This window comes from Mobula birostris, chromosome 4 (assembly GCF_030028105.1).
Source record: "Mobula birostris isolate sMobBir1 chromosome 4, sMobBir1.hap1, whole genome shotgun sequence".
Lineage (NCBI taxonomy): Eukaryota > Metazoa > Chordata > Chondrichthyes > Myliobatiformes > Myliobatidae > Mobula > Mobula birostris.
In genome coordinates this window covers 65,709,265-65,735,838 of record NC_092373.1, presented here as the reverse complement: position 1 = coordinate 65,735,838, position 26,574 = coordinate 65,709,265, and the positions used below count along the sequence as shown (strand labels likewise).

Genomic DNA, 26,574 nt, shown 5'->3' with positions numbered 1-26,574 from the left:
AAGAGAAAACCAACAAATATACTACAAAATAGTGGTAGTCAGTTCAAGCCACAATAGGACAACAACTTTCTACTACTATGACATACAGCAAAACAAAGGAATAGCTTAAATTAGCTGTTCCTCAGTTCAGTATCTTATTTTAATTAATATGTTATTTTAACAAACATAATCACTCTATCCAACTTTGAGTCTTTGTATTCAAATGTAATCATAATTCTTGATATAACCAGAATTCACTCAATGTTACTGTTGTATCAATAAAATTGTAATGTTGCACTTTAAATTGCAAACTTCAAAGACATTTGAGTTAAAGTTTTCCCAACTCCTTTCAATTTTATCAATTCATTGTCACTAGGTATTTTGGAAATTTATTTCTCTTAATATTAAATCATAATTCTCAGAAAGCAAATTTATTTCTTATGATAAAAATTACTTTTCATTTCCGATCTCTATCACAGATATTTTGACTTGGAAACATTAACAGTATGTTACCTCAGTCAAGCACCCAGCGCTTCAATGCAGTCAATGTTACAGAATCACTGAAATACAGCCTTACATCCTATGATCTGATAAGTTAAAGTCTCTTCATTGTTTGCACTGATGTGCTTATTGATCCCTTTTTTTAAAAAAATCTTGAAAAGTATTGCAAAAAACTTTCAACTACCACCTTTTTTTATCTGTCAACAGCAGACATTGAGAAAAGCAATTGCTGAAATATTGATGGCAAGTTATTCACTTTATTTACACAAAGTTCTTCTCAGTTTCTTTGATAAAAGCAGTTAAATCTTTTTACTCTTTCATGTTTTGTCAGAACTTGATTCCTTTTGTCCTCTGGCTATTTGCCTAGCTGCGAACAATGATGCAGGAAGAATAGAAGCAGATTGTTGGAATGGTCTTCAGTGAAACTAATTATGACATGTTGACTGCACTCACCATGACATATTTCAGAGATCCAAGCTTATTCAATTACCCTTTCCAGATTTCCCTTTGAGAAATATTTTATCCTTTTCAGTGTTTGTATTTCTGAAGTGCATTTATGTTCAATCTGTAAGCACAATCCCCGATCTATGAGGGATGGTATTGTTACCGTTATGATACCCATTTCCAAATTAAGTAAACACCAATGGGATATTGAAGACATAATATTGTATGAAAGGCTTAGTGGTAAAGAAAAAGATTTTTTTCTCCGTGTATTTTTACAGCAACTGTGATATTTCGTAGTGCCCTCCTTTCGATGTGGTTCTAAACAAGGGCCATGAGGCTATGGCTGTTTTTTGTTTGAGAGTTTTCTTCTTGTTGGAATAAAACACATTTCATTCCATTTTGCTAATCACAACAGGCATTGACAGTTTGGTGAACACTGGACTTGTAATGCCTGATGATCATGGTGTGGGTTTTGCAGATGCCAACTAACGGCAGCTGCTCAGCGAGAGTATATTAGAATAGAGCCAATGAAAGAAAGGAGAAACATCTTAGTTACATACATCCTGAAAATATGAGTGTTTAATAACTTGGAAAACAAATTGAGACACTCATATGATTTGGATTCAGAATGTGAATGTTGCTGAAAAAATTATATATGATTTTATAATTTTAAATTCATAATTCACTGACTACTAATTATTTTATTTCCCTTCTTTTAAATCATGTAGTGCTACTCTACTTAAGAGGATGGAGCTCTGTTTTTTAGGTCTTTGCTAATTCAAGCAAGTTAGTAAGAAATTCAAAAAACTTCACTTGGATTGAATCATCTTCTACTAATCTCCACTGCACTGTGAGACACTGTATCCCATCCACTCACTGTCCCATGCTCTCCAGCAACTGCACAACCATCCCCACCATCTCCACACCACCTACCCCAGGGACTAAATATAATGGAAAGCTTTCTGCACACAAAAGCATGCTCTAAAATTCTTCCTTCCACTTAGAGTACTATCTCGTTCATTCATGGAATTTCTAGGGTTGTGCCAGCATTTATTAAGTCCTAAGGCTTTTTTGCACATTTATGTGCAAGATGACTCATAAAGAAAATGCAGTATAGGATATTTCTGAGCTGGGGAAATCTGCCACTTTAAACAGTTCAACGTCATTCTGGTTCTTGAAATAAAATATTCCAGAAGATAGGGGATACTTCCCCAAAACAAAAAAAAATGCACCATCAAAATATATGCTTCTTTACCACAATTCTTGGGTCACTTAAATTTGTTTTTATTTTCAATAAACAGAAACAATTCTGGGGCTTAATATTATAAACAAAAACAAATAAACTAAAGGCCATGGGGATTGGTATCAGTATTAAAAGATGTACTCTGATAGAAGTCTGGTCTTTCGTCCATCACACCCACTCCTATTAATATATCCTTGACTTCAACTTGAATAATCGGAAGAGATGCTTTTCTGAGAAGGCAGACAGCCTGAAGGCCACTGTAGCGTGCATCCTTGAAATGATTAAATAGAGGCACCACCCTAACTAAAGTGTGCCTTCTGAACATTGTGTCACATTTACGTGAGGGACTTGGATAAGAATTTAAAGAGAAAATTTCAATTAGCTCATTAATAATGGAGAAAAAAATGTGGCAGCAACAACATAAACAACATCAAACTTGTAGAATTGCAAAATAGAGAAATTCAAAATGATTGTATTAAATTCCCTTAGGTTCACCCATCTTAACATAACAGTTAATTCCAAATAGATAAAAACCTTCAGTAAAGTAACAGGTGAACCTATTAAGAGTACATGGATATTCCTGAAATTTAATTTAGTCTTAAATGTTCTGCTGTACCCAATTCAAACCACTTATGTATGTTTTAACACTTCAGTGTTGATTGCTTGTACATTCTCCACTTCAAAAATGCTCGTAATACCCTGCCCCCAGTAACAAATTGGGCAAAAGTGTTGTTTCTCCTCTTCCATTGGGAACAGTTAATCCCATTTACTAATCTGAATTTTGCCAGGAATAGCCAGGATTCCAGTTGAGGCTTCACATTAGTGTCTCCGTCAAGCAAAAGCACCATCCACTTGGTATTTACTTGAAGCACTACTTCCATCCAGTTCATTCTTCAATAGCACCTACTGTTACACTCGCAAGTGCCTCTGTCTTCTGCAGTTACTTAATCAGCACCTGCAAACCATTCCCCAGTGCATCCATCTCCAAATTAAATTGATTTGAACCAGGGTATTATCACTCAATTATCATATAAATCACTGAAAATCAAAGGTACCTCTCTTTCAAAGTTTAAAATCTTGCTCCAAGTATGATTATCCTACAAACAATTTGGCCTGACATATCACTCCAAACACACTATATGATTGTACATTTTATATTTTCTATGGTTAAGCCCTACAGTATTCTGCTCAGTTGTAATTAATTATATAAATTATAGAAATAAAGGCTACAGACCAATTGCTCACAAATCAGATTATTATGCTGGTTGACGTTGACATGAACATGAAAAACATATTTTATATCAAGTGTCACAAACAACATAAAATGGCAGCCAGCGATAATGTTGCATCATCCAACTCACGGTAATGGAAGCTATCTCCCTGCTCTGGAAAGAAGTGTACCATTTGCCAGATGATACAGTCCATAAAACATATCCTATAGCATATACATAGTATTCTCATTGTAACCATCTTAGTTAACCTCAGCACTCCTGAACATCTGCTAATACTTGTTCAACTGTCTTTATGAAATAATATTTGCAAGTTATTTTGGTTTAAAATATTTTTATTTCTGAGCTTTGTAGTATATATCTCCCCAGAATAATTTGATAAAAGACAAAAGGAAACATTTATGGAAAAAAAATAGAGCAGGATGCATGCAATTCATCATGGCTGCCTAAGTCCACATGAATGTCAAATCTCAGCAAACACCATTCTACATGACATGATGATACAAAAAAATATCATTTGACTGCAGAACTCAAGGCCATGCAGGTTTTCTTTACAAGAAAAACATCAAATCTGAACAGTTTGTAAATACTCAGCTTTTGGATAATTAAATATACATACATTGAGGGCATTTACCAAGAACGCTGCATATGCAGGGCACTTTGTAATATCAAGGATCCCACCCATCCATCCAACACCTTCTGACTTTGTACCATCAGGTGGGAGACTCCGATGCATAAAAACAAGGACACTCATGACGGGAAACAGTTTCTTCCCTCAGGCCATTAGAATTCTGAACTCCCTGCCACGTCACAATTGAAGTGTCACCAGTTAATCTGTTCTGTACCTTACGGTATTTAATTTACACACTTTACATTGTTTATTTATGTGTAATTCATCCGTAGATTTATCCTTACTTTCATAAATTATTTTGTGCTGTATGTGTGTTATGTGTGTTACTCTGCTTTACATCCTGGCTCAGAGAAACGTTATATTGTTTGATGGTATGCATGTTTATAGTTAAATGACAATGAACTTGGCTTGACTCTTATTTTCCTCTAACTTTAAATCAACAAAAGCTATTGCAGATCTTTTCCCTCAAGTATGGTTGACCAACATAGTTTTGAAAATCAACCAAAGGTGTTGAAGTTTTACAGCATATATATTGCAGAAATCCTCTGCATAATGCAATGGTAACACTCACAGTTATCATGGAGTTTCAAAAACTAACATGTACAACTTTTGTTTATGCAGTTTTATAATATCAGGCCACAGAGAGCATTGTGGAGGCATCGGCACTTGGAAACTAAATTGGCAACCCAATACTGTACAAAAAAGTTGAGCAATTGTAGCAGCAGTATTACTTGTCACAAATGAAATCAGATAAATTAAATTCCATGAGAAAATAACAAAGGTATGCAGTAACTTGTAGCAAAATTGAAGTATAATATTGTTTACTTTGATCTAAATTGATTGCCTTTTGTATCTGCTTAATTGGGAGATTGTTGCACAATCTTGATGTGAATTTACAGAATGATTGGTAGTGACTTCACCAAATAAAGTAAAATATAATCAAACAGATTAGCTTTGAAAAGTCTTAATGAACTCATCAGCTATAGTGTGAAATTATTCAAACTAGAACACAGAAATCCACCTTTAGGTTAAATTGATGATTTATCCCAAAAATACACCTAACTTGTTATTAGTGTACAGTGTTGTTAAGAGCATTGATCTTTAGTTCCCTATACTCTCTTACCATATCATTTTACAAGGGGGATGATGAGAATAATTGAAGCTGAAAAGGCTCCTTACTCCATTATAATTATTTTCTGATTTTTTTCCCCCCCTTGGTTCAAAGATAGTTCAGGAATGGTTTAAGTGCATGGCCGTGAAAGGCTTCTTAGCAATTTTCCAAATCTGGTGTTGATTTTAGGTAGAAGGTTTTAAAAAAATGAAAGCAAGAGTGAGTATCCCACAGATGGGATTTATACAAACAATTTGGACCACAATTACTTCGGTGAAAATTAGTTCTGATGAAAAGTTTACTTTAAATGACTATTTTTTTCTTTAAAATTAATCGCGATTATATAAAATTTTACATAAGCTTCTGAATTAATCTACAACTACAGCTTAATGGCACTGTAACCAAATATTTAGGATAAAATATTCATTATAAATGAAACAATTAGATTAGCAAAATGTATAATTAGTTTTCACATTTGTATACAACTATATCATTAATGTGCACAGAGATCTCTAATTGTTAATGATTAAGCTAAAAGACCTATGTTAATGAAGTTTACCATTTAAATATCCTACATTAGATACAATAAAGATACCCTCCCTTTAACTGCTGTAAGCAAAAAGCATAGAGCTTTGATCCCTGTTGTTAAAAGGCAATGACAATAAAGTTCAGCAACAAGGGGCAGAGCTACTGGCCCCTCTTCACACAACAATAGCATCAGCACCAACAAACAAGCACTTGATCAATATTTGGCCAAGGCAACTGAAAAGTTTCTTTACAGATTTTAATTCCAGGTTGTAAAACAGCTGTAGGGCAAAAAGGGACATAAAACTCCAATGAATTCATTTGTGAGGAACCTTTCCTGCCTGTTTAGCATGTAGTAACGGCATGGCCACAGCCATCATCAGCAAATTCTGCTTCACAAAATATCTCAGGGGATATGAGCAGTGGCCAAACATAACATTTTAATTCAACTTGCTGCAATTCATACAGATTTCAAAAAAAATGTACTGTTTGACAAAGAAGTCAATGTTATTCTATGAACTCAGTTGATCAAAATGATACCATGTGTTCTAGGTACACTGAACACAAGATACAAGACTTTCATGCCATAATTGGTTGCTCGGTTTATTTATATCCTAAGTAGTTGTCTCAGGTGACACCTTAGCTTGTATTATAATTTGCTACTTCATCTAACATGAACTTTTGTTTGGGGATAACTTCTGGTATTAATTGGATGCCCACATTGCCAGCCAAAACATATCATAAAAATAGAAATTTATCTATTAGAAGCATGTTTTGTTCGTAATCAAAGCTAGTTGATTTATTTTAATTCATCACATTAAAACTGGCACAATTGTTTTTAAGTGATTTGAACCACTCCGCAGAGTGGAATTATCGTATTTATTCAAATAGAAATTCTCTTAGACATGTGTGCATTGATGGAGCAGCTATGTTTTCTTTAGAATAATTGCCAGTGAACTTATTTGTTTTTGATATGATGTGCGAGAAATTAGTGATTTGATTATGATCAAAGGTTTATCAGACAGTAACGCAAAATTAAATTGCAAAAGTATCTCCTCTGGTCCTTAAAATAAGTTATAACACTGAGTTATAACCTATAAAATCATTTCTATGAAATTGTGTTCCCTGATTTGAATGTCATTTTGTATACTTTAGATCTATTTTGTAGATTTATTTAGATTAAAAGTTTATTTTTATTGTACTGTTATTTTTACTGTAGGTCAGCACTTGTTGATATGCTTACTACAGGTGAAGTAGACCAATTCTTTTGGACCTGAGGCAGAATTTTCCAGTAATTTCTGTGTTGTTATCTATTTTGTTGTGCTTAATATTTATGAAATTAAAATAATACCTCACATTTTTGTTGCAGGAAAAAGCAATATTCATTTTGTAATCCTTATTTTCTACTAATTTAGCAAGAAGTAAATATCTAGAGAAAAATGTAAAAGGAAAGAGATGGTCTATATTGTAACAGATTATACGATTAAACCTCATACTTTTTTTTACAAAAGAAACAACGGAACATAAGCTGCGTCAGTTATAACTTTTACATTCAAATTACAAGACCTACAAACTAATTAATCTGACTATTGATTCTATCATACAAAGCTTCACTAATACAGCCTAGCAATCAAATGCCTACTGGCATACAGAGGCTGATGCCATCACCATGTGGCATTGCATTGCAGTGTCTTGTGAGTGATGGGAGCATGAAATCTACCTCTGGAGGGGTGAAATTTCACGCTGGTAATTAGACAGGCCTATCTGACCAATTTCACTTCACTGCAGAATCAACACCAGGTTCCATCTTATTTAATGTGAACAATAAAACAATTACCACAGGTTTCCTTTGGCACCAGAATTTCAGAATTTTTCATATCCTCCTCTCAGAAGATATGAAAATATCAGCACCAACAAATATGAAAATGTTCATCTCAGAATATTGGCAAAATATAATTGACTCTATTTCTAAAGCCCAGAGGAGAAATATCTCAATGTGCTTAATCTAGTATGCCTAAGAACAGTGCATTTACAAATATTCATTCAATCTTTCCTCATCTTGAACCAGTTAACTTTCTGAGTTCAAATTCCGAATTACACCTCATCTATATTGACAATTGTCTTGCCCGAACCTAAACAGTTGGTCATAGCAAACCATTCAATAGCAGACATTGGAGGCTGTCCATGCTGAAATCTAGAACAAACTGCTGGAGGAACTCAGGATGTCAGGCAGTCTCTGTGAAGGAAAAGGTACAGCCAACATTTTGTGTGCAGACCCATCCAGTTCAGATGAACAACTGGCTAAATCTTGGCACAAAATCCCCGAATTAAGCCAGGAACTATTTGGTCTGTATGGTTTAGTAATAAGTTGGTTATATCAAATGAATTGTCAGTAATTATTAAACTGGGTACATTAGTTGGATTGTGTCCCGTCTTGTGTTTATTTTCCATAGCTCTAGAGTTACAATGTGCATTGCTACCTTCCTTTCCCAAAACTTTCCAAAAGTTCCATAAAAGCTCTTGCCTGCACGTCAATTGGTTAAAATTCTTTCACTCCTGGTCAGAAAAGAAGCATGCCTTAATGTTACGCCTATTACATTTGTTGCTATCTAGGCAAAGCACAGCAGCTACCTTGCCGGGGACAAAGAGAAATGACCAGCTTATCTGGTGTGAGGCTGTCGATCAATTTCCTCGGGGATTCCACGAACCAAATAGACCAAGTACCAAGGAAACAGCACAAGTGAACGTCATGCTCCAGGAAGGATTCCTATCATCTTAATGGAGAACAGCACATGGAACCGTGCAGCACGCTGTTAGTCCTGCAAGTGAACTGAAACAACTCTCGGAAAGACTTTGGCCTCCTAATGCAATTGAACTGCTTGGACAGTACATTTTAAAAATATTACGGGCATAAGACCGTAAGATCGTGATAGCCATAACGGGCTTTTCATTTCTGAGAGGAAAAAAAGATCTATGGTTTCATGCTTACAAATTGAATTTCAGCCTGAGACGCCAATATAGCCTGTACAATTGCAGACAGCGGGGTACATCTGGTGGTACACAACTGCGTGAAACCTACTGCGGCCACTGTTTTTGTTTATAATTGTTATCTTACCGATACAGATATAATTCGTTTATTTTATTTGTGTAAGAAAATGTTAAGTGTGATTGGCCAGAGGGAAAACTGCCCGAGGAATCGTAAAAAGCTTTTCAGATCTGCTTTCACGAAATATATGCTAATTTGAAGTATTTTTTTAGTAAATTGCATATACAAGGTAGACTTATGTACGGCTAAGAGATGAATCAATGAGATAATTAATTTTACTGCAATCTCTTCTATATTATCTTCTCAAAGCAGTTGTAGACCGAAATATAAAGTTGGCTCGTGTTGTACTAAAGGAGTCATCATGAGGGGTCATTATATATATTGGGATGATCATCACGATGCTCCCGTTCTCGTCCATCTGCTCGCTCAACACAAGAAAGCTCGTCGTCAGTTTTCAGTCTTCTAATTCCTAACACTTGGTTTGCCCGTCATTCCGTATATATTTTGCAAGAGGTGAAAGGAGTCTTATCTAATAGCATCGTGCTTGCTGTCTGTTGACTTTCTCTCATTCATCCTTACTGTTGCCACTTTGTCACCGCGTGCACACCCAAGTGAATGAACACAACTGTTTCTTGTAATCTTACATCTAAATATTAAGATGGTCTCCGGCAGTCGCGTGTCTCCAGTACAGTTATTAGCTGTCAGGAATTCTATTACTACATGAACCAAAAATGCATTGGCTAATTCAAAACTTTATTCCGCAAAACTATTTCATCTCGTTCCCCTCTCGCAGCTTTACTTGTTCGTTGCTTCGAACAGCGGTCCCTGCGAGAAAAAAAAGGGACAGAAATTTCACGAATTTGCGCCCCGGGCGAATTGGGGGCGGGTCAGGGAGAGATGAAAGTGAGAAGAAATAAAGGGCTCGATTTAATCAGCTTTAAGAGGCTTCGGTCCGGGTTCTGATTGAATTTTGGACCTGCGCGTGATTGCAGATAAATCGAGCTTGACCACGCCTGAAGCTGCGCGAAAACAGTGTCCCATTCAGCGAAGATCGGGCAACCTCAGTCACTTAAATACACTACCAAATCATTAAATATAGCCCCGGCAGAAACACTTATAGTGACCCGTTTATATGTAAGAGAAAATGGCTAACAGGGAGAATTAACCACGAGGCGAATTTAGCAAGAATGTTGTGCTCTAATGATTCTTAAGTAGCCGACAGTTCACCATAAAAACTTCAATGATGCATTATTTTATGTGGCTTATTTTTCAAAATGGCAAGACTATCACGTTCGAGATTAGAAAGTTCACTGAAGGTTAGTTAATACGAAAAGTTCCCTGACTGTAAGCAAGCTTTGTAAACTTTTAAGGTCCTTTTAGTAAATTACAATTTTCTTTTCTTCTGATCCCGAGTTTGTCAGCTGTGCTTGCAAAGAATTTGCTATTAAGTGCAAACAGAGGCCTCTTCAAACTACTTGGAAGTTACAAGTTGCACACTCCACGGTCGAGTGCCTTGTATCACCGTGTTATAACTAGTTCTGTAATGTTACCAGGCCTTTGCGAGAGGGGGAAAAATCTCCAGTGACTTGAATTGATTGTTTACCTGTGAACCTAAGTTAATTACAACATAAATTGTTTGTTGAAAAGATTAGAACGTAAAGGACATTTTCCTCTCTAATAACTGATTTCCCCTTAGACTAATGATGCCAAAATAACGAGGAGATCCTAGAATGAAAACACTAAACTCTTACAAGTCTTGAGTCACAATCTTTTGGAAAATTAATTTGCAAAGGCTAAATTTTAATCTATTAACTGCTAGGACATTCTTAGCCGTTTTCTCTCCGCTTCTTCCAATCTAATGCGAGACCCTAAATCAAAGACTTTGCTCAATCGGACTCTGCCAATTGTATTTTGCTTTTGAATGACAGTCGGCATCTTACGTCTAAAAAGATGGCAAAAGAAACATTTTGTTGGTGAAAATGGCTAGTTTTCCACGGTGGAAGCAGAGTCCATAAAACTCCAAGGACTGGCTGCTACCGGCGATCACTGAATAATTCATCCCTCATTGCAAGCCCAAATGTCTTTTCTCAGCCTTTTGTTTGGATGGTTTCTGTTCTTTTTTCTCCCTGAATTACAAAAAGGTTGCCTTCTTTTGTTGCTACCAAGCTGTCACTGGCATAGGCTTTGTCCTTCCAAGCCTAAAGTGTAACTTTCAATGGACTCACGCTTCTTTGTTTTCCAAGTTCATCTCCAAGTGTGGATTGTGTATTCAGGGACCTCTTTGTATAGCTGGAAAAGTTGTACAAATGTTTGACCAGCTCATTTGGTCGTTTTTGTCTACTCAAGATCCTATTTGCAGCGAATTCCGTGCAGGTCTATGGACTCCTTCAACAAGCGACACTTTGTGTCAAAGCTTGTGCGCAAGGCTAATGCTAAAAAGGACTTAAATTTATCCACTCACACCGAGAGTTTCCAGTCTTTTTTTTATATAGATTCGATGTTTTGATTAACAAATCATGTCTTTGCGAAAAGGTACTTTGTTAGCGGGAAAAAAAAGGAAATGAAATCTCAACAATGCCAACAAGTTAAAAGGAGGCACGGCCATACCTTTTCATTGTTATTATGATCCATAGAGAAGCTCGTAAAATACACATCCAGGGTAATTCAAACGTTGAATATGGCATATCAATCAGATCAATAAATAGTTCCGACTAAAAACGAACTATCGCACTTCATGAATCAGGTCACAGCTTCACGGTCGCCTATAGCTCCTTACTTGTCCCATGGACATTGGGCCAATCTTTCACAGCCACGATTCTAACGCGATTTCGCACAAACAAAATCAAGAAATAAACATTTCTAAATTGCACATGTACAGTATGTGGCCAAAAACTGCGTGGATAGGGGGAAATGTGTTTTCTGGATAAATCTTAGCACTATGTAACTGACGACGCTTTGTTTCTTATCAAAGTATGGTCGGAAATATAACTGGTGATATTTTTGGGGTTAGTCAGGATTCTATTTAAATTCTTGCAACTGTATATAAAACTTTACTTCTGCGGCACTTGGGAGTATCCGTACAGTTCTAGTCTCCACGCTACAGGAACGGCGCTTTGGAGAGGGTGCGGATATGGTTTACCAGGATCTTGCATGTGTCGGGTCTATTAGATCTAAGGAGAGGGTGAAAAAGACTTGGATTGTTTTCGTTGGAGCATCGGGGGCTAAAAAGGGTGACCGAGCGGAGATATGCAAGATAATGAGAGAATTAGATAGGGCAAATCGTCGACGACTCCCCTTCAACAACCACCCTCCCCCTCCCCCCGTTGAAAAGTCAGATTGCTAAAGGTATATTTATGGTGAGAGAGGGAAGGTTTAAAGATGCACTAAGCCACTTTGTTTTTACACAGCGTAGGTGGTAGAGCCAGGTACAAATCAATGTTAAAGAGGCAAATGGACACGTGAAAAGGAAGGGAACAGAGAGATACAGACCATGTGCAGCCAGATGGGATTAGATCAGTTTGGCATCGTGGTGAGCGCCGCCAAGGCGGGCCGAAGTTCTCTTCTTGTGCTGCACTGGTCTACCTTCAATGTCTATAAAACTGGCTCCAACAGTCAGGCCATGTCCGCATCCGCCCCCCTCCCCCCCCCCCACTACGACCAGACTCCCCACCAGACGCCACAGCCACAGATCCAAGGATGTTCTCAAGGGCTTCCATTTACTGGGAATTCAGAGTGGATAAGCGTTCCCAATGGCACCCAGACCTACCAGTCCATGTAACCTAGGTAGAAGCCTAGGATAAATGGCGGAGGAAGCGAGGCGATCTTTCAAAATACCCACAATAAAGAAAGATTGTGGAAACACTCAACAAGCAGGCATCATTTGAGAAAAGAAAACAGAGACACCGTTCATTTGGAAGATCCGGTGCCTGGAACGTTAACTCTGTGTCTACTGCCAAAGATGCCGCCTGATTTCTAATTCTGTGCATCTGAGGCAGTTTTGTTTTCCCTAAATATCCAACGCCCGCTGCACTTCGCGTTTCCTTCCACGCCTCCCGCACCATCAACTCTAGAACCTACGGAATTGGAGTTTATGCAAGTCTTCGATCCTAGGGAGTGCCTATGAACGTGCTGGTTCCAGACCCCCTCCCCCAGTTAGCCATGAGATATGTCATTTATCTTCGCAGGTTCAGTACAGCTTGACCAGGCTCAGTTTATTTACTGCATTTCCTTAACAGGAATGGTTGTGAATTTCCACCGAAGCAGTCATGTTTTAAAGAAATAATTTGTTCCTGTGTAAACGTGCCCGAAATACTTGAGCGAACCTTAAAAGAACGGAACATTTCATAGTTTCTAAGAACCAGACATAAAAGAAAATTGATTTCGTGTGTTTGGGGGGTGGGGGAGAGAATATCCAGAAACGCAGATAGGTGCAATTATACAAAAATGATAAGAGTACTTAAATCTCAAAGGGTTAAATAGACTCACCTTCTAACTCCCAAAAATAAAAGCAGTCTGTCGAATTTTAAACATAATGCCTACTCCTTATTTCCAATATGCTCCGTTTTACTTTTCAATTAGTCAGTAAAATTCTGTGAAATGCTAAGGGTACATGTGGGGAAAGTATTAAGTGATATTTCACTGAAATTCCTTGAAATTCAAACTTCAATTGACAAGTTGAGAGCCCTATTAACTATATATGCAGTATCTAGTATATATGCAAAATTCACCACGCTGAACTTCCCCTGATTACAATTTGAAATGCTTAGAAAGTGGCATCAGAAGTTTAGTTTTCGTTTCGTTACATACCAGAGACATATTGAGTGGAAGTTGCAGTAAATATCCTTAGAAAGTTTAATTTTCTTTAAGTATCTCCTTTCTCGTTATTAGTATCCCATTAATGCACTCCAAATATTATATAATTAGAGACAATTCAAATCACATCTGCACCGAATCACTTCCAATTTTCAGATCTCGTTGAAACATAATTAGCCAATGTTGGCTCAGTTTTAATGTAACACCAATTTGAAATTAGCCTGGTATGCTCTTATCTACAAAGCTTTATATTTGTCCCCTCACTCTGAATTATATTTCACATTGTTCAGTAAATTCTACCAGCATAGATGTTTGTTCAAAATAATACCATCTAAACTAATAGCGTATAATTTTTAAAGTCTACAATGTGTTAAACGTTACGACCATGATCTTATTTGTTTATCTGAAACATTATTTTTCATCTTCGGAAACTGACAGTAAGATTGCGAATGAAGACAAATTTGCAAAGTGAACACCTGTTTTAAAATGTTGCAAGCTCAAGCGTCGATTAGAGTTTAAAGCACTAATGTATGGCCTTTGAAATCGACACTAAATTCGAAATTACAGGAAGTTATTGATAGCATAATTGTATTGAATGACATACAGTTACATGTTTGTATATATTATCTGCGATCTCTACTTGATTGCGGCATCATTTCATTTATTAGGAATTTAGCGATAACTAAGTGAAGTCCTCCAACAGGCGTAATCTGTTGCTGTTCCTGATGGAGTTGACACACTTAAGTGGTGTTATTTGGCACTATTGCTCTGTAATCAATAAAAAAAAGGTCTACACTAATAATCCGTACAACAATATTAAGCCTACTCCTCCGCCGGCGTTATCTGAAAATCAATGAAATTGCAGTCAGATGTTAAACGGTGAAAATAAAATCAGTTTATCTTCGCGCACAACGAAGCGGCAAACTATCAACAGGTTGTGGTGCTGATAAGTCTCGCTCTGATTGCATCTCGAACTTTGATATCGCCGCCCTTTGCTAGGTTTGTTCAATTGTTTTGACACTTTGGCGTAAACTTTACCACCTGAGCAAGCTCAATAAAACTCACAGGGTGAGACAAAAGCAATACTTCCGTCCACTTTCCCTCACTCCGGGAAATACCAGAACCGCAAAACAAAGCTAAGAACACCTAGGCATGTGCATCTGGCGGCAAATATGTTCGTGGCCATTCCTGTTGAAACTTCCGAGGAACATCGTGATTCTTTCTACCCCAGTGTTGAATAAATGAACTTCCATTCGCAGTTACAGTAGACTTTGGTTCAAAACGCTTATTTTTGTCCAAATGATGTAAATAATACAATCTTACTGATTCCTTAATTCGCATAAATTAAATAAAGTACCGACAGAAATATTAACATATTTCAATCACAGAAAACGTACAACTTAATGTATTCCATCCTTACCCTTATCAGCCAGAATGCCGTCAATACTGTGCTTGGTTTTTTTATCGCCATCTTCATAGTCTTTTCTTCCGCAATCTTCCTCTTCGTCTTCTTTTTTCCCGAATTTACTCCTCAGGATACGGCTTATGGAACTCACTTGTTTGGAGGAAATGTTTAAAAAGATGAACAAAATGTTTCAAGTTCCTGTGCAATATTCCATTCATGAAACAGAGGTTTAGAATATTAAGTTTAATAATTTATTTTTAATTTGGGATAAAGCGATTATACCTGTACTTTACTTTTATCCGTCAAAAATAATCAAATGGACATTTCTCTCAAGGGAAACATTTACATTCATGATCAACGACACACCAAAAGCCCGAATTCTGGCAAATACCACCCTTCCATAAAAGCTACATAAGACATTGACTGTGCTCAATTTTAGCACGGTGAATTGTTTCCTGACATTTTAAAGAATAATAATAAATTAAAGGACCATATAAATGGAACTTTTTGGAATGCTGAATTAATCTATTAACATCATGAGGTACGGTTTCCTTTATTATTTGTTGTGCAGCTGGACGTCATTTACATTTGCAGAAATATTCATGTTTATGGGAAATAAGAGTAGTTAAGTTTGCATGTTAATCACTATATTGTTATTTACTTCAAATCGCACAGATCTCAAATGTTGTACCAACCAACCTGAGGGAATGGTATTCCGATCACACATGCCGTCTTTCAATAGCTTATCCCGGATTTCCCAGCTAAACATTCCAGGATTCTCCTTCTTGTATTCTTCGATCTTTTTTTCTACATCTGGTATTGCCATTTGCTTCATTGGAAATGTTATGACAAGAAAGAGGACAAAATATTATTTGCTTCATTGTGACAGGTAAACTAAACCACTTCGGAGACATTCCGACTTGAAAATTAAATACAGCAGTAATTTGTACTCAATTTCTAATTACCACAAACGCAGCAGTAGTTGAGTAACAGTTCTATATCGGAATCTTGGAAAAAATCCATGCAAATCAAAATTCAATGTTTAATAAACTTTGCACGTGAAATATGTAGCACTTCATTTGGACATAATCGTCGGGCACGCAGATATAGTTCACGATCGAAACTTCACGAGGAATTTGAACGAAAGTCAAATTGGACCAAAAAACCGTTTTATTGATTGGTAACTTCACTGCAAATCGCTACTTGAACTTTGCGGTCACGTTTTTTGAAAATGCGGGGTAACCAAAGTACAATTCCTGTGTTTAATGACCTATATTACGATAATTGCGGGCCATTACAACCTGCGTGCTTAATTGTCTGTGTCAAAACCACCGACATTAAAGATTGAATTACGAATCAAGGAATAGTGTTTTCTCCATTATAAACATGGCATTGGCCATCCCGAATAAGTGCGATACAGTAAGCTGCTGTTTCATCTAAAACCCAAAAACCTCGATGGAGAAGTTTTGTTAAAATCCATTTACATTGTTCAAGATATCCTTTCACCTTATATTTTTTAAATATGTAATACTGTACAGCAAAAAAAACATAAGTAAATATATGTTTCTGGCCGTTTACAAAGCAAATAATATCAATGAGATAACAGTATGAGAGGAATATGGAAAATGAATCGTTTATTACGATTTAATGAACTCTATTTAATCATGTTCCCAAACTGAAAATATTTTGTAATTTTAAAATTATGAATCCAATATAAAAACGTTACTCCATGCGTTATCTTACTAAGAAAATCCATTTGTTACAGGTACCTTCATTACTGTGAGAAGCTTTATTTTTGACGTTTGGAAGTCTTACTAAAGTACTAACTTAAGTTGATCAAATTTGTGCAACTTCTAAATGAACTGTGAATACATGGAACCAAACAAACACTGCCATAAAACGCCGTGTTTTCAAAGTATCATATTTAAAATGTTAGGAAAAGTTCAGCCAATTTTAAAAGTGACCGATTAGATCAAATTATTTGCAGTGCCTCGATTATGACAGGCGTAACTGAGTACCGTACGTGAATGCGTAACTACAGATGTAAATGGCACAAATTCAGCAAAAGAGGATGTTGATTCACAGTTTTAAAAATTGTAAAGTACTACAATCCTCAGGTAGTTTTGGTCGATTTAACTGTCCGCATTCGAAGAGCCTTCGTAAAACGCGCACGGATAATCGTAGTGCCATCCTTTCACTTTGGAGAGGAGCCGAAACAATGCTTTTCACGACGTTGTAGATGCATCATCCAAGTTGTAAGAGAGAAATCAATTTATTTAAGAAGTGGTCCCACTTACCCTCGGTTTGCTCCCGGTTGCCCCTGGTCTGATGGACCCCGTCTCTTGGTATCTGCAGAGAATTTTAGAGACACACCCGTGGGAGACCCTCAGCTGCCGGGAAATGACACATGGTCTAATGCCGTGATGGGCCATTTCCACTATCTTGTGCCTGATATGATTTGGCAGAGGCCGACCGTTTATAAAAACTCCTCCGAGCTGGTTCACTCTTCCTTGACCTAAAGGCGTTGACACTATTTACAGTAAAAAAAAACGTAGTGTTAATAGACATCTTGCAATTTAGAGAAGTGGAAATATTTCATTAACGCTTATAATAGATTGGTGAAAGGGAATGCTTATATATCGTGCGGAGTCCATTTGTAGAAATGAAACTGTTCGGTGTTTCAGAACTGGAAGTTTAAAATCTATTCCCTGATGTCCCTTTACAATATTATTTCAAATTGTAAAATGAAAGTTCGAAGCGATAGGTCAGATATGTTGCGATGAACACAAATAAAACCATGATACCAAACAATTTTAATCTATGTTTTGTATAAACAGACTATTCCGCCCCGTTACGTAAAAAATGATTTTAGCGTATTTACAGCATGCCATAAAATCACAAGTTAGGGAAGTATTGATCACACTGATTTTTTTATATACTCAAGGAGTAACACTGTTAAAACCAGCCAAACTTCGGATATCTGAAACCAATGAAGCAGACATATTCCTGTTGGTTTTCACAGTTTGTCTCCTTTTAACGCTAACGTGGTCAGTCCATGTCAAACACCAACGAACTCCTCAATTATATTAGAATTACTTACTGGATATACTGAACATGACACTTGGAGAAGTGCGTTTATGAGATAATAGAAACTTTTAAAATGAGTTCACTAAATAGGCCTGTACAGCTGTAGTCACATAACAAACTATTATTTGGCAAGTTTCGTGATGTATTGCCGTTATCTCACACAGAAGATTCCCCGTGGACGCGCTTAAACGGCTTTTCTCTCGTAGTACGAAGCTAAAGGGCACTCGATCAGCTAAAACGTGTGGAGCTCACCTTCCAGTGGGAAACCGCTGCTGCGAGAGTAATTCTGTCCCGGGGCTGGCCGCATCATTCTTGGGACGGGTCCAGCCAACGTGCTCATTTTTTGGACACGTTCAGTCCCAGATATTCAGTGGGTTGCCGAAGGAGGAGGAGAGATATATATTTTAAACAATAAGAATAATGGTCACTTTTAAGGTAAATCCACTCAGACCAGTCGGACAGCTAAGCTGCAGTTTCAGTTGCTCTCAGCAGACGTGACACCCCCAAATACTTCACCGGCGATCTCAAGAAAGTTGACTGAGTTTCTGTTGAAGTTTCTAAAGGTAGTGCTGATGGTGGTTCGTGCGATGCCCTGTTACGTGTGACAGGTACAACTATGATTCAGGGGCTAAGAGTTGTGGTCACAGCCAGGAGTCGATGGGACGGTGACCTGGAGAATTTATCAGTTCTTCCACCCCTGGCTCCATCGAGACCCCTGTCTTCTGATTGGCGAATAAGCGAGATTCTTCTCTATGGAAACGTGTGCTTTGATTGGCCAATCCCTGCAATCTTCTTTTCCCATCACTGGAAATATGATTTTTTTTAAATAAAAAGCGAATGTGCAGCTGCGGCAGGAATAGAAACTCGTCCTGAAGCCTCTCTAACACAAGACAACTTTCACTGGCTTATCTATCATATATCTAAACATACGCACCATCTTGTTTCACAGAAGATTGCCTGCAGGTCAAAAGCCTGAAGTCAAAAGAAGGCGATCTCTGAAAACAGTGCTACATTCTTTAACACTCTGAATTATATAAGCAATACAATTCGCCAACAATTAGCGGTTGTCCCTCTAAAACTAATCCCAAGTAAAATAGTGTTTGGAGTTATTAATATAAGGGATAGTCCATCCAGAGTTTTGAAAAACAAATGCCTCTCAGGTGAAGTCAAAGCACTGTGATGATACAGTCGAGTCAGGCCTCCGCATTCTCTGGGGTTTATATATGTGGTATTAAGAATTAAGGAAGAACCCAAAAAAAGAGAAAGAAATGGTCTGGCTGGGAGCTGAAGCGCCACAGCAGGATATGACGCCAGGACTGTTGTAAAGCCCGTCTGTCCTCAGAGAAGGTACCATTGTCTGAGTTCTCTATTTATAACTTGCTAACTGCCGGTAAACTCATCCTTTACACTCTGATCTTCAAGCACAGCCATCCGAGTGGGCTTTATTTGGAAGTGGCTATTCAAAAAACCCTGTCAGTCTGGCGCGGAACTTCATTCAAAGCCTTAATCAATCAAACGATGAGATAGTTAAGACTGGGCTTTGTTTGAAAGGCGGTTCCAAAAGAGAAACAACCTCCTTTTGGCAAAAAGTCATCGCTTTCACTTACTGATTCTTAATCTCAACAATTGTTCTCTTATACCAGAACAGAATGATTATCCAGTGACGTAACAAAAAGAAAGATTAAACGGACTCAGTCGCTATTATATTAATTCCCCCTTTTAAGTTGTTTAAAATAGCACTTAAACAGCATCATGCCGTTTCTAGTGATCATCCTGCCCTGTGCCAGAATTAACCCACGTTTCTGAAAAAGAATGATCCCTACATTTTCGGGATCGAATCAAAAACCGATTACTGTAACCAAAATCCATCAACAAAATCTGAGTATTTTTAAACGTGGTATTTGATAGTCATTTGTGAGGGGACGGGGTGGGAATAGATTTTCTTCTTACTAATACAACTACTAGTTATTGTAATAGGTTTATATATTTAGACTCAGAGCGTAGCTTTACCTTTTTTGAATAATTTTAAAAGGCTATATATTTTGCACAGATCTTTAAGGCATCATTTTATGCAAAGGTCTCAGGGAGGAACCTGTCTTCGTCAGGGATGGGAAATTATTACAGGTAATGAAAGTGTTAATTTTAACAGATTAAGTAAAATGGGTCAAATGATTAAGGGTAGCAGGATATATTGGTACTAGTACTGAAGTTGCCGAGAGAACTGCGAATTACATATATAAAAAGCAAACCTGAATGTGGCCAGTAATTAAAGCGATCTCCCAGGCCAGGTGCACATTAATTGGATCAGGATTTCGAGTGAATACGGCCAGTGCCAGCGAGTAACCACCAATCAAGCATACACGGGTAAAGGTAGATTTTACTTCATCTTACTTCAGCAGGAGCACTCTTGCGTATTTGTATCGACTGATTTTTTTTCAAACCAAAATATTTTCACAGAATCTTTTAAGAGACATTCTTAAACGCAAATGATAAGAACTTTAAAAATTGTATGACTATACATTCATTCAATAACTTTCCTTTCACTTATTTATACCTTATGTGGTATAGGTCGTGCTTTGGAGAGGGCAAATTCGAATTAAGATGTTTTATTCGTAAAAATATGTTTGCATATTTCTGAAAATAATAACGGCGATATAATCAAATCATTACAGGTGTAGTATCTATTTCTTTTCAACTAGGACGATGATGTCCATAAAGGTAATATTAATGTTAACCCTTGTACAGTGTCTTATATTTCAACATTTTATCCTTCATGGAAAATAATAATAAATAAATATTGTAGATAGACTCTGCATATTATGTATTTTAACTCCCAGGAATAACATTTTCACCTAACGAATTTATTAATTATAATTTGAATCTTGACACTGAGGTTGTACTTTTTTGTGAAGTATTTACAAATCTGAATGTGTTATGCCCAGTTAATCCGGTATTTGTCGCAGTTTCTCCATTAACAATTGATTGCGAACATAATTATAATTACTCGCTGTTTATCGCGTTAAGAGGCAAACTACAGTAATGCAAAACTCTTAGTCACCTCTTTTTGTTCAGTTGTTTTCTTGCAATCTCATCTAAAATAGATAAGAACATTAAGTAAGCAAATAATGAAAATAATGTTACTAAACGTGAACCGGTGCTGCTGCATCATTATGTATTATGAATACAAGTTAATAGAATATTGGCATTTACATAATCATCAACTTTCAGAACTATCAATTAACATATTAACAAATAACATTTAAAGTCCGAAAATATACTTCAGTTAAAAGAATAAATAATAATAATATTGTAGATAGTCTAGGCATATCATACCGTTTAAGATACATACACAACTCATCCAGTTTGAGAATTATTTGATTTATTATTAAAGAAAGATAAGTATCACCGCTTATAATTAAGAAATGTTGTTACAACAGCAACACTTAATATGTTCAATAAAGTTATCACATGGTTTGTGGTTCTTTCACCGTATTTTATATTAATTCTTTCCGCACACCAGCAGACATGCAACTGTTTCTCTCCCCTGATTAGATTTCAAACTCTCTATGCGATTATTTTGAACGGTCTCGTTCTACTAGGAAAGATTTGGAATGAGAACTGTTTTACCTGGTGATGAAACATCCCGACTGTTCTATCTTCCCTTTTCCTTCTAAGCTGTGAAAAGGTATCTTTTCAATCATACGGAATTCCAGCATGTTGCACTTGATTAGACGCCCAGGACTTCGAGGTTATATTCAAAATAAATTACAGTACTATTTTTGGCACTCAATAAAGTGAGGAATTTTTGGGCTGGTAGAGGGAAATCTATCCATTCGAGAAATCCATTTGCCAGCAACAATCATATAGCACGCACGGTTGATTGCAGAATTTTCTCTAATGCTTCTTTAAGAACATATTTCAACATATTCTTTTGTAGAGCACCAGGATAATTTTGTTTGCCTTTCGCTCTCTTTGAGATCACTAAGAAATGTTAACAGATAGGTAGTGTTGCGTCAAATTTCATTGCCTATGCTCTTTCCGAACGGGATTACAATCTCTTACAATAAAAAAGACAGCGATTTGAAGATGGATCCCATTAAGTTATGGTCAATATCAATACCAGTGCTCCATAAAGTCCACCATGAAGAGTTTTTCGAACAATAAGTGCCAGGGTCAATAACAGTTTTTGAAGTTTTTCATTGCTCCAAATTTTAAAACTGAATGGAATAAAGAGTTTGCAGTGAGATAACCAGAGAAAATAAAGCATAACGTGCCATTTAGTTAATTATGCCTTTAATTTCTATTCACAACTTCAAACAATTTTCTCTATCAGAAAATCTATCCACCTCAAATAATCTTTTCAAGGAAGTAATCTGTAAATATGATGACCACTCCACTCAAAGGGTAAAGTTGGTTAATTTTTAAGGTTTAATAGCCAGGGAACAGTGCAGGTACAAAATTAAGAATAATGGCTAAAAGATAACAAAAATAGTCTCCTAGCAGCCTCCGCTCCCCAAATGATCACTTGTTAACTTTTCCAACCAATAAGTAACAACTTTAAATTTTAAAACTACATCATCATCACTTACTTACCATTTGGTGAATTTATTTAAGCTACTTGCATTGTTACTTAATTCATAATCTCCCAAGGATTTTCAGATAAGCAATTGAATTGACATAATTCAGACAAGACATAGGATTATAGCTTGGCAAAATGTCATTTGAAATATAAACAGATAAACTGTGAATAACCGTTAATTTAAAATTAAGCAATTGTTAATAAAGGCAAGTATGTGTTAGTGAAAACAAAGCTACTTGTTTGCAACTATTTCACTTTTAGTACTTAAATAATAGTTACATGGCTTCAGCTGCATAAATGCTAGTCTCTGGAATTACCTAAAGCTCATCACCTCTACCTTCTCATCTAAGATTTTTCTTAAATCCTACCTCTTTCACCAAGATTTCTTCAATCTATCGTAATATGTCTTATTATGGCTTGATATTAAATTTAGTTTTGTGGTTCTCATGTAAAGCAGCTTAACATGATTTTTTTAAAAACATTTTGTTCAGATGTTACATGTCATTATCACTATCATTCAATGTCCCATTGTTCTAACAGATCTTATTAATCTGTTCCTGTTAAATGCCTTAATGTAGTGGTCAAAGTAATTTAATATAAAATCTAATAAACTGTACTGCACAGAAAAATATTAAAACATGCATAACTGTATGGATATTGCTCACACATTAGAATGGTAAGAAACAAATGAATATGTCATAAAATATGTTTTAGAGCTTTAATTTAACATAAGATACAAAAATCAATGCTTAGTTTCATTGTAAGTACAATATTAAAGAAATGTACATATAATAAATTAAACCATACCTAATTACTAAAGTGGAGTGAGGGATTTTGAAGACAGATACTGTACAGTATAACAGAGTCAGAAAGATATTTGGTCCATGATTCCAACTCCTGAGTCTGTTTCATCATAAACTTATTGGAAACATCTTATTGGCACACATATACAATCAAAGAAACCAGCTTGAAACACATCAAATGTCTTTCAACATTAGGAACAATTCTGGAAGCATTAGCAGGAATGGTATTTACTATTGCTTCAAGGAGAAAATATTTGTCTCCTAACTTTCATAATCAAATTCTGCTTTCGTGTAGAGCAAGAAATTAGATATTTTCACCATAGGAATCTTGCTATCATGGAATTTCAACACTATGAACAACATGACCAACTGAAGTGCTAGCTTTAACATTTCATGTTTGAAAGTGCAGTTATTTTCCACATCAATTCTGTTTTTCTCCTGTGAAAAATGTACTGCCATTGTGGCCTAAAGACCTACAAAAATTAAATATCTTAGCATTCGCAATCAGTAACTGTGAACCAGTGAACTTACATTTCACCGCCTTCCGGACTGGAATGACACCGGGGTTATACTGATGAAAGTTCAAAGTTTGCTCAAAAGTTCTATATATAAAAAAAAGATGCCTGCAATCCCAATTATCGCCAGAAGATGGCAGATGTGTAGTGGGAAACTTCTGTCTTGTATTCTTGTCTTCGTTTAGCTGGAGGAATTCAAGTCAATGTTCTTTACAGGCATGAGTAACATTCTTTTACTAACGACACAATTTAGGCTGATACAATTTTGAAGAAACAAATTCATTTATTGATTTTGCCTCCACCCCCTCTCCCACAAGCCCAATCTCAATTCACCAAAAAAAAATGAAGAAAAATACATTGCTGTGAATTATTTTGGGCTTAAGATAGGTATAAGTTTAAAGCAAGCTATTGTAAATCAGGTTGTGCCCAATAAAAATAAGAATTACTCCCACAGCCAAAATTGTGGAGAAAATTTTATATCTTTTTCCAGGCAGACAGGAAATGAATTAATAGTAGTCTTCCTCAATAGGCCACACACACACACACACACACACACACACACACACACACACACACACACACACACACACACACACACACACACACACACACACACACACACACACACACACACACACACACACCTTATCTCAGTATCAGTATTTACTGGGGAAAAAAACTGATGAAGTAATTAGTCTAGTATTGACATTTATCCTCTGAGTTGCTGTTAGTATTCTACGAAAATCATATTACAACACGTTTATCGATGAAAATCAAAGCCAAGTGTGGCCCTAGTTATGTATAGTACAGAAATACAATCAGTGGCCACTTTATTCGGTATATCTGTACACTTTCTTGTTAATGCAAATATCTGATCAACCAATCATGGCAGCAACTCAATGCATAGTCAAGAGGTTCAGTTGTTGTTCAGACCAAACATCAGAATGGGGAAGAAATTTGATCTAAGTGACTTTGACCACAAAATGATTTTGGTACCAGACAGGGTGGTTTGAGTATTTTAGAAACTGCTGATCTCCTGAGGTTTTCATGCACAATAATCTCTGGAGTTTGCTGAGAATGCTGCAAAAAAAAAAAACAAAAAAAAAATCCAGGAAGCCGCAGTTCTGTGGGCAAAAATGTCTTATTAATGAGTGAGGTCAGAGGGGAATGGCCAGACTGGTTCAAGCTGACAAGAAGGTGCCTCAGATAACCATGTACTACAACAGTGGTGTGCAGAAGAGCATCCCTGAATGCACAACAGGTCGAACCTTAAATAAGCAGAAAATATTTCTAGAAGGATATGGATTGGCAGAGAGCAGAGCTTAAGGCAGAAAATGGTAGGAAATAATAAATTCTTAGTGAAATAATGAAATAATGAGTTCACACACTTTTTAAGTACTTTTTCAAAATCTATTGATTTGACTCCTCCTTAGCAGTCCGACTCACAATAACAATTGTCCTTTATGATTCTCATCTGTGAAGCACATTGGAGGGGATTTATATCATAACCAGACCCATACTGTGTATGCTAAGTACATATGATATCATGCATTGATATCCCCTTCTGTAGGTCAGAACTTAACTTCTTATAAGTCCTCAGATAGATTTTACCACATAATTAAAATATTTTCAGCTCTTAGATCATGCTTTAAGTTACAGTTTACTGTAACTATTTAAATGATAAGTTGTGTCACATAATGATTGTAATTATAAGCAGAAGATTATCTGGGAAGTCAGGAAAAAAATAAAGTTGGTATATTAAACAAAGTAAGTAAGTGTAACCAAATTTATGAATTAAATTAATTAGCTTGTTTCCTGTATGTGAGTAAATTAATCTTTACCATGAAAGTCTTTTTGATACAATCTTCCAAAATACCTAAGATTCTAAAAAGGCCCAGCAGATTAGAAAACAACAAATAAAAAATGCTGGAATCTACTATTAAAGAAGTAGTAGAGGACTTTTAAGATATAATAAAATTAAGTAGAGTCAGTCTATTTCCCTTATTATCCTCCAACAAAAAGGAAGGATATTCTGTCCATCCAGTCTATGACAGCTTTATGTACAACCTGGTCAATACTATCCTCCCTCATATTTTCCTGAAACCTCTTCCCTCTGAATGCCCATCACCTCCCCTTGAGTTTCCTACCATCCACCGACACTGGGGTTAATTTCTGCCACTGTGTTTTATGAAAGGTGAATTGTGTGACAAATTTATTAGATACATATTTGAGTATGTAGCAAACAGGGTGCATGAAAGGGAACCTGCTGATGGAGTTAACTGGATTTCCAATAAACTAAATTAAAAGGTTATTACACAGGATAAGAACTCATGGCAGCAGATGTTACATATAATCATGGATAGAGGTACGTAACCAACATACTTAATAAGCATAAGGTATAAACAGACATAAGGATAAAAGGATAAGGAATAATTGGTGATTTTCAGGTTGTAACTTGCAGAATGCCAAGAGTTCAACACTGGGCCATCACTTTTTACAGTTAGGAGGAAAGACTTAGATGAGGAAATAAAAGATTGTACTCAGATTTTCTGATAATTTAAAAGATAGGAACAAAAGCAAGTTGCAAAGAGAATATAAAGGAGATCTGAACAGACGTAGGAGGATTAAGTGAATGGGAAACTCTTTGGTAGGTGGTGTGATTAT

The 26,574-nt window shown here is 36.4% G+C and overlaps 1 protein-coding gene across 3 annotated transcripts in view; it reads right to left on the bottom strand.

Annotated features, from left to right (window-relative positions):
- pax3b (paired box 3b) overlaps positions 1 to 18,353 on the bottom strand; it is a 102,266-nt gene extending 83,913 nt beyond the window's left edge. For all 3 annotated transcript variants that reach the window (XM_072255490.1, XM_072255488.1, XM_072255489.1), the window contains exons 1-4: positions 18,266 to 18,353; positions 17,224 to 17,456; positions 15,626 to 15,755; positions 14,942 to 15,076 (exon numbers count right to left, since the gene is read on the bottom strand). In XM_072255490.1, coding sequence (XP_072111591.1) covers positions 14,942 to 15,076; positions 15,626 to 15,755; positions 17,224 to 17,456; positions 18,266 to 18,353 — 586 coding nt within the window. The remainder of the gene's footprint in view (positions 1 to 14,941; positions 15,077 to 15,625; positions 15,756 to 17,223; positions 17,457 to 18,265) is intronic.
- Between the last annotated feature and the right edge of the window lie 8,221 nt (positions 18,354 to 26,574).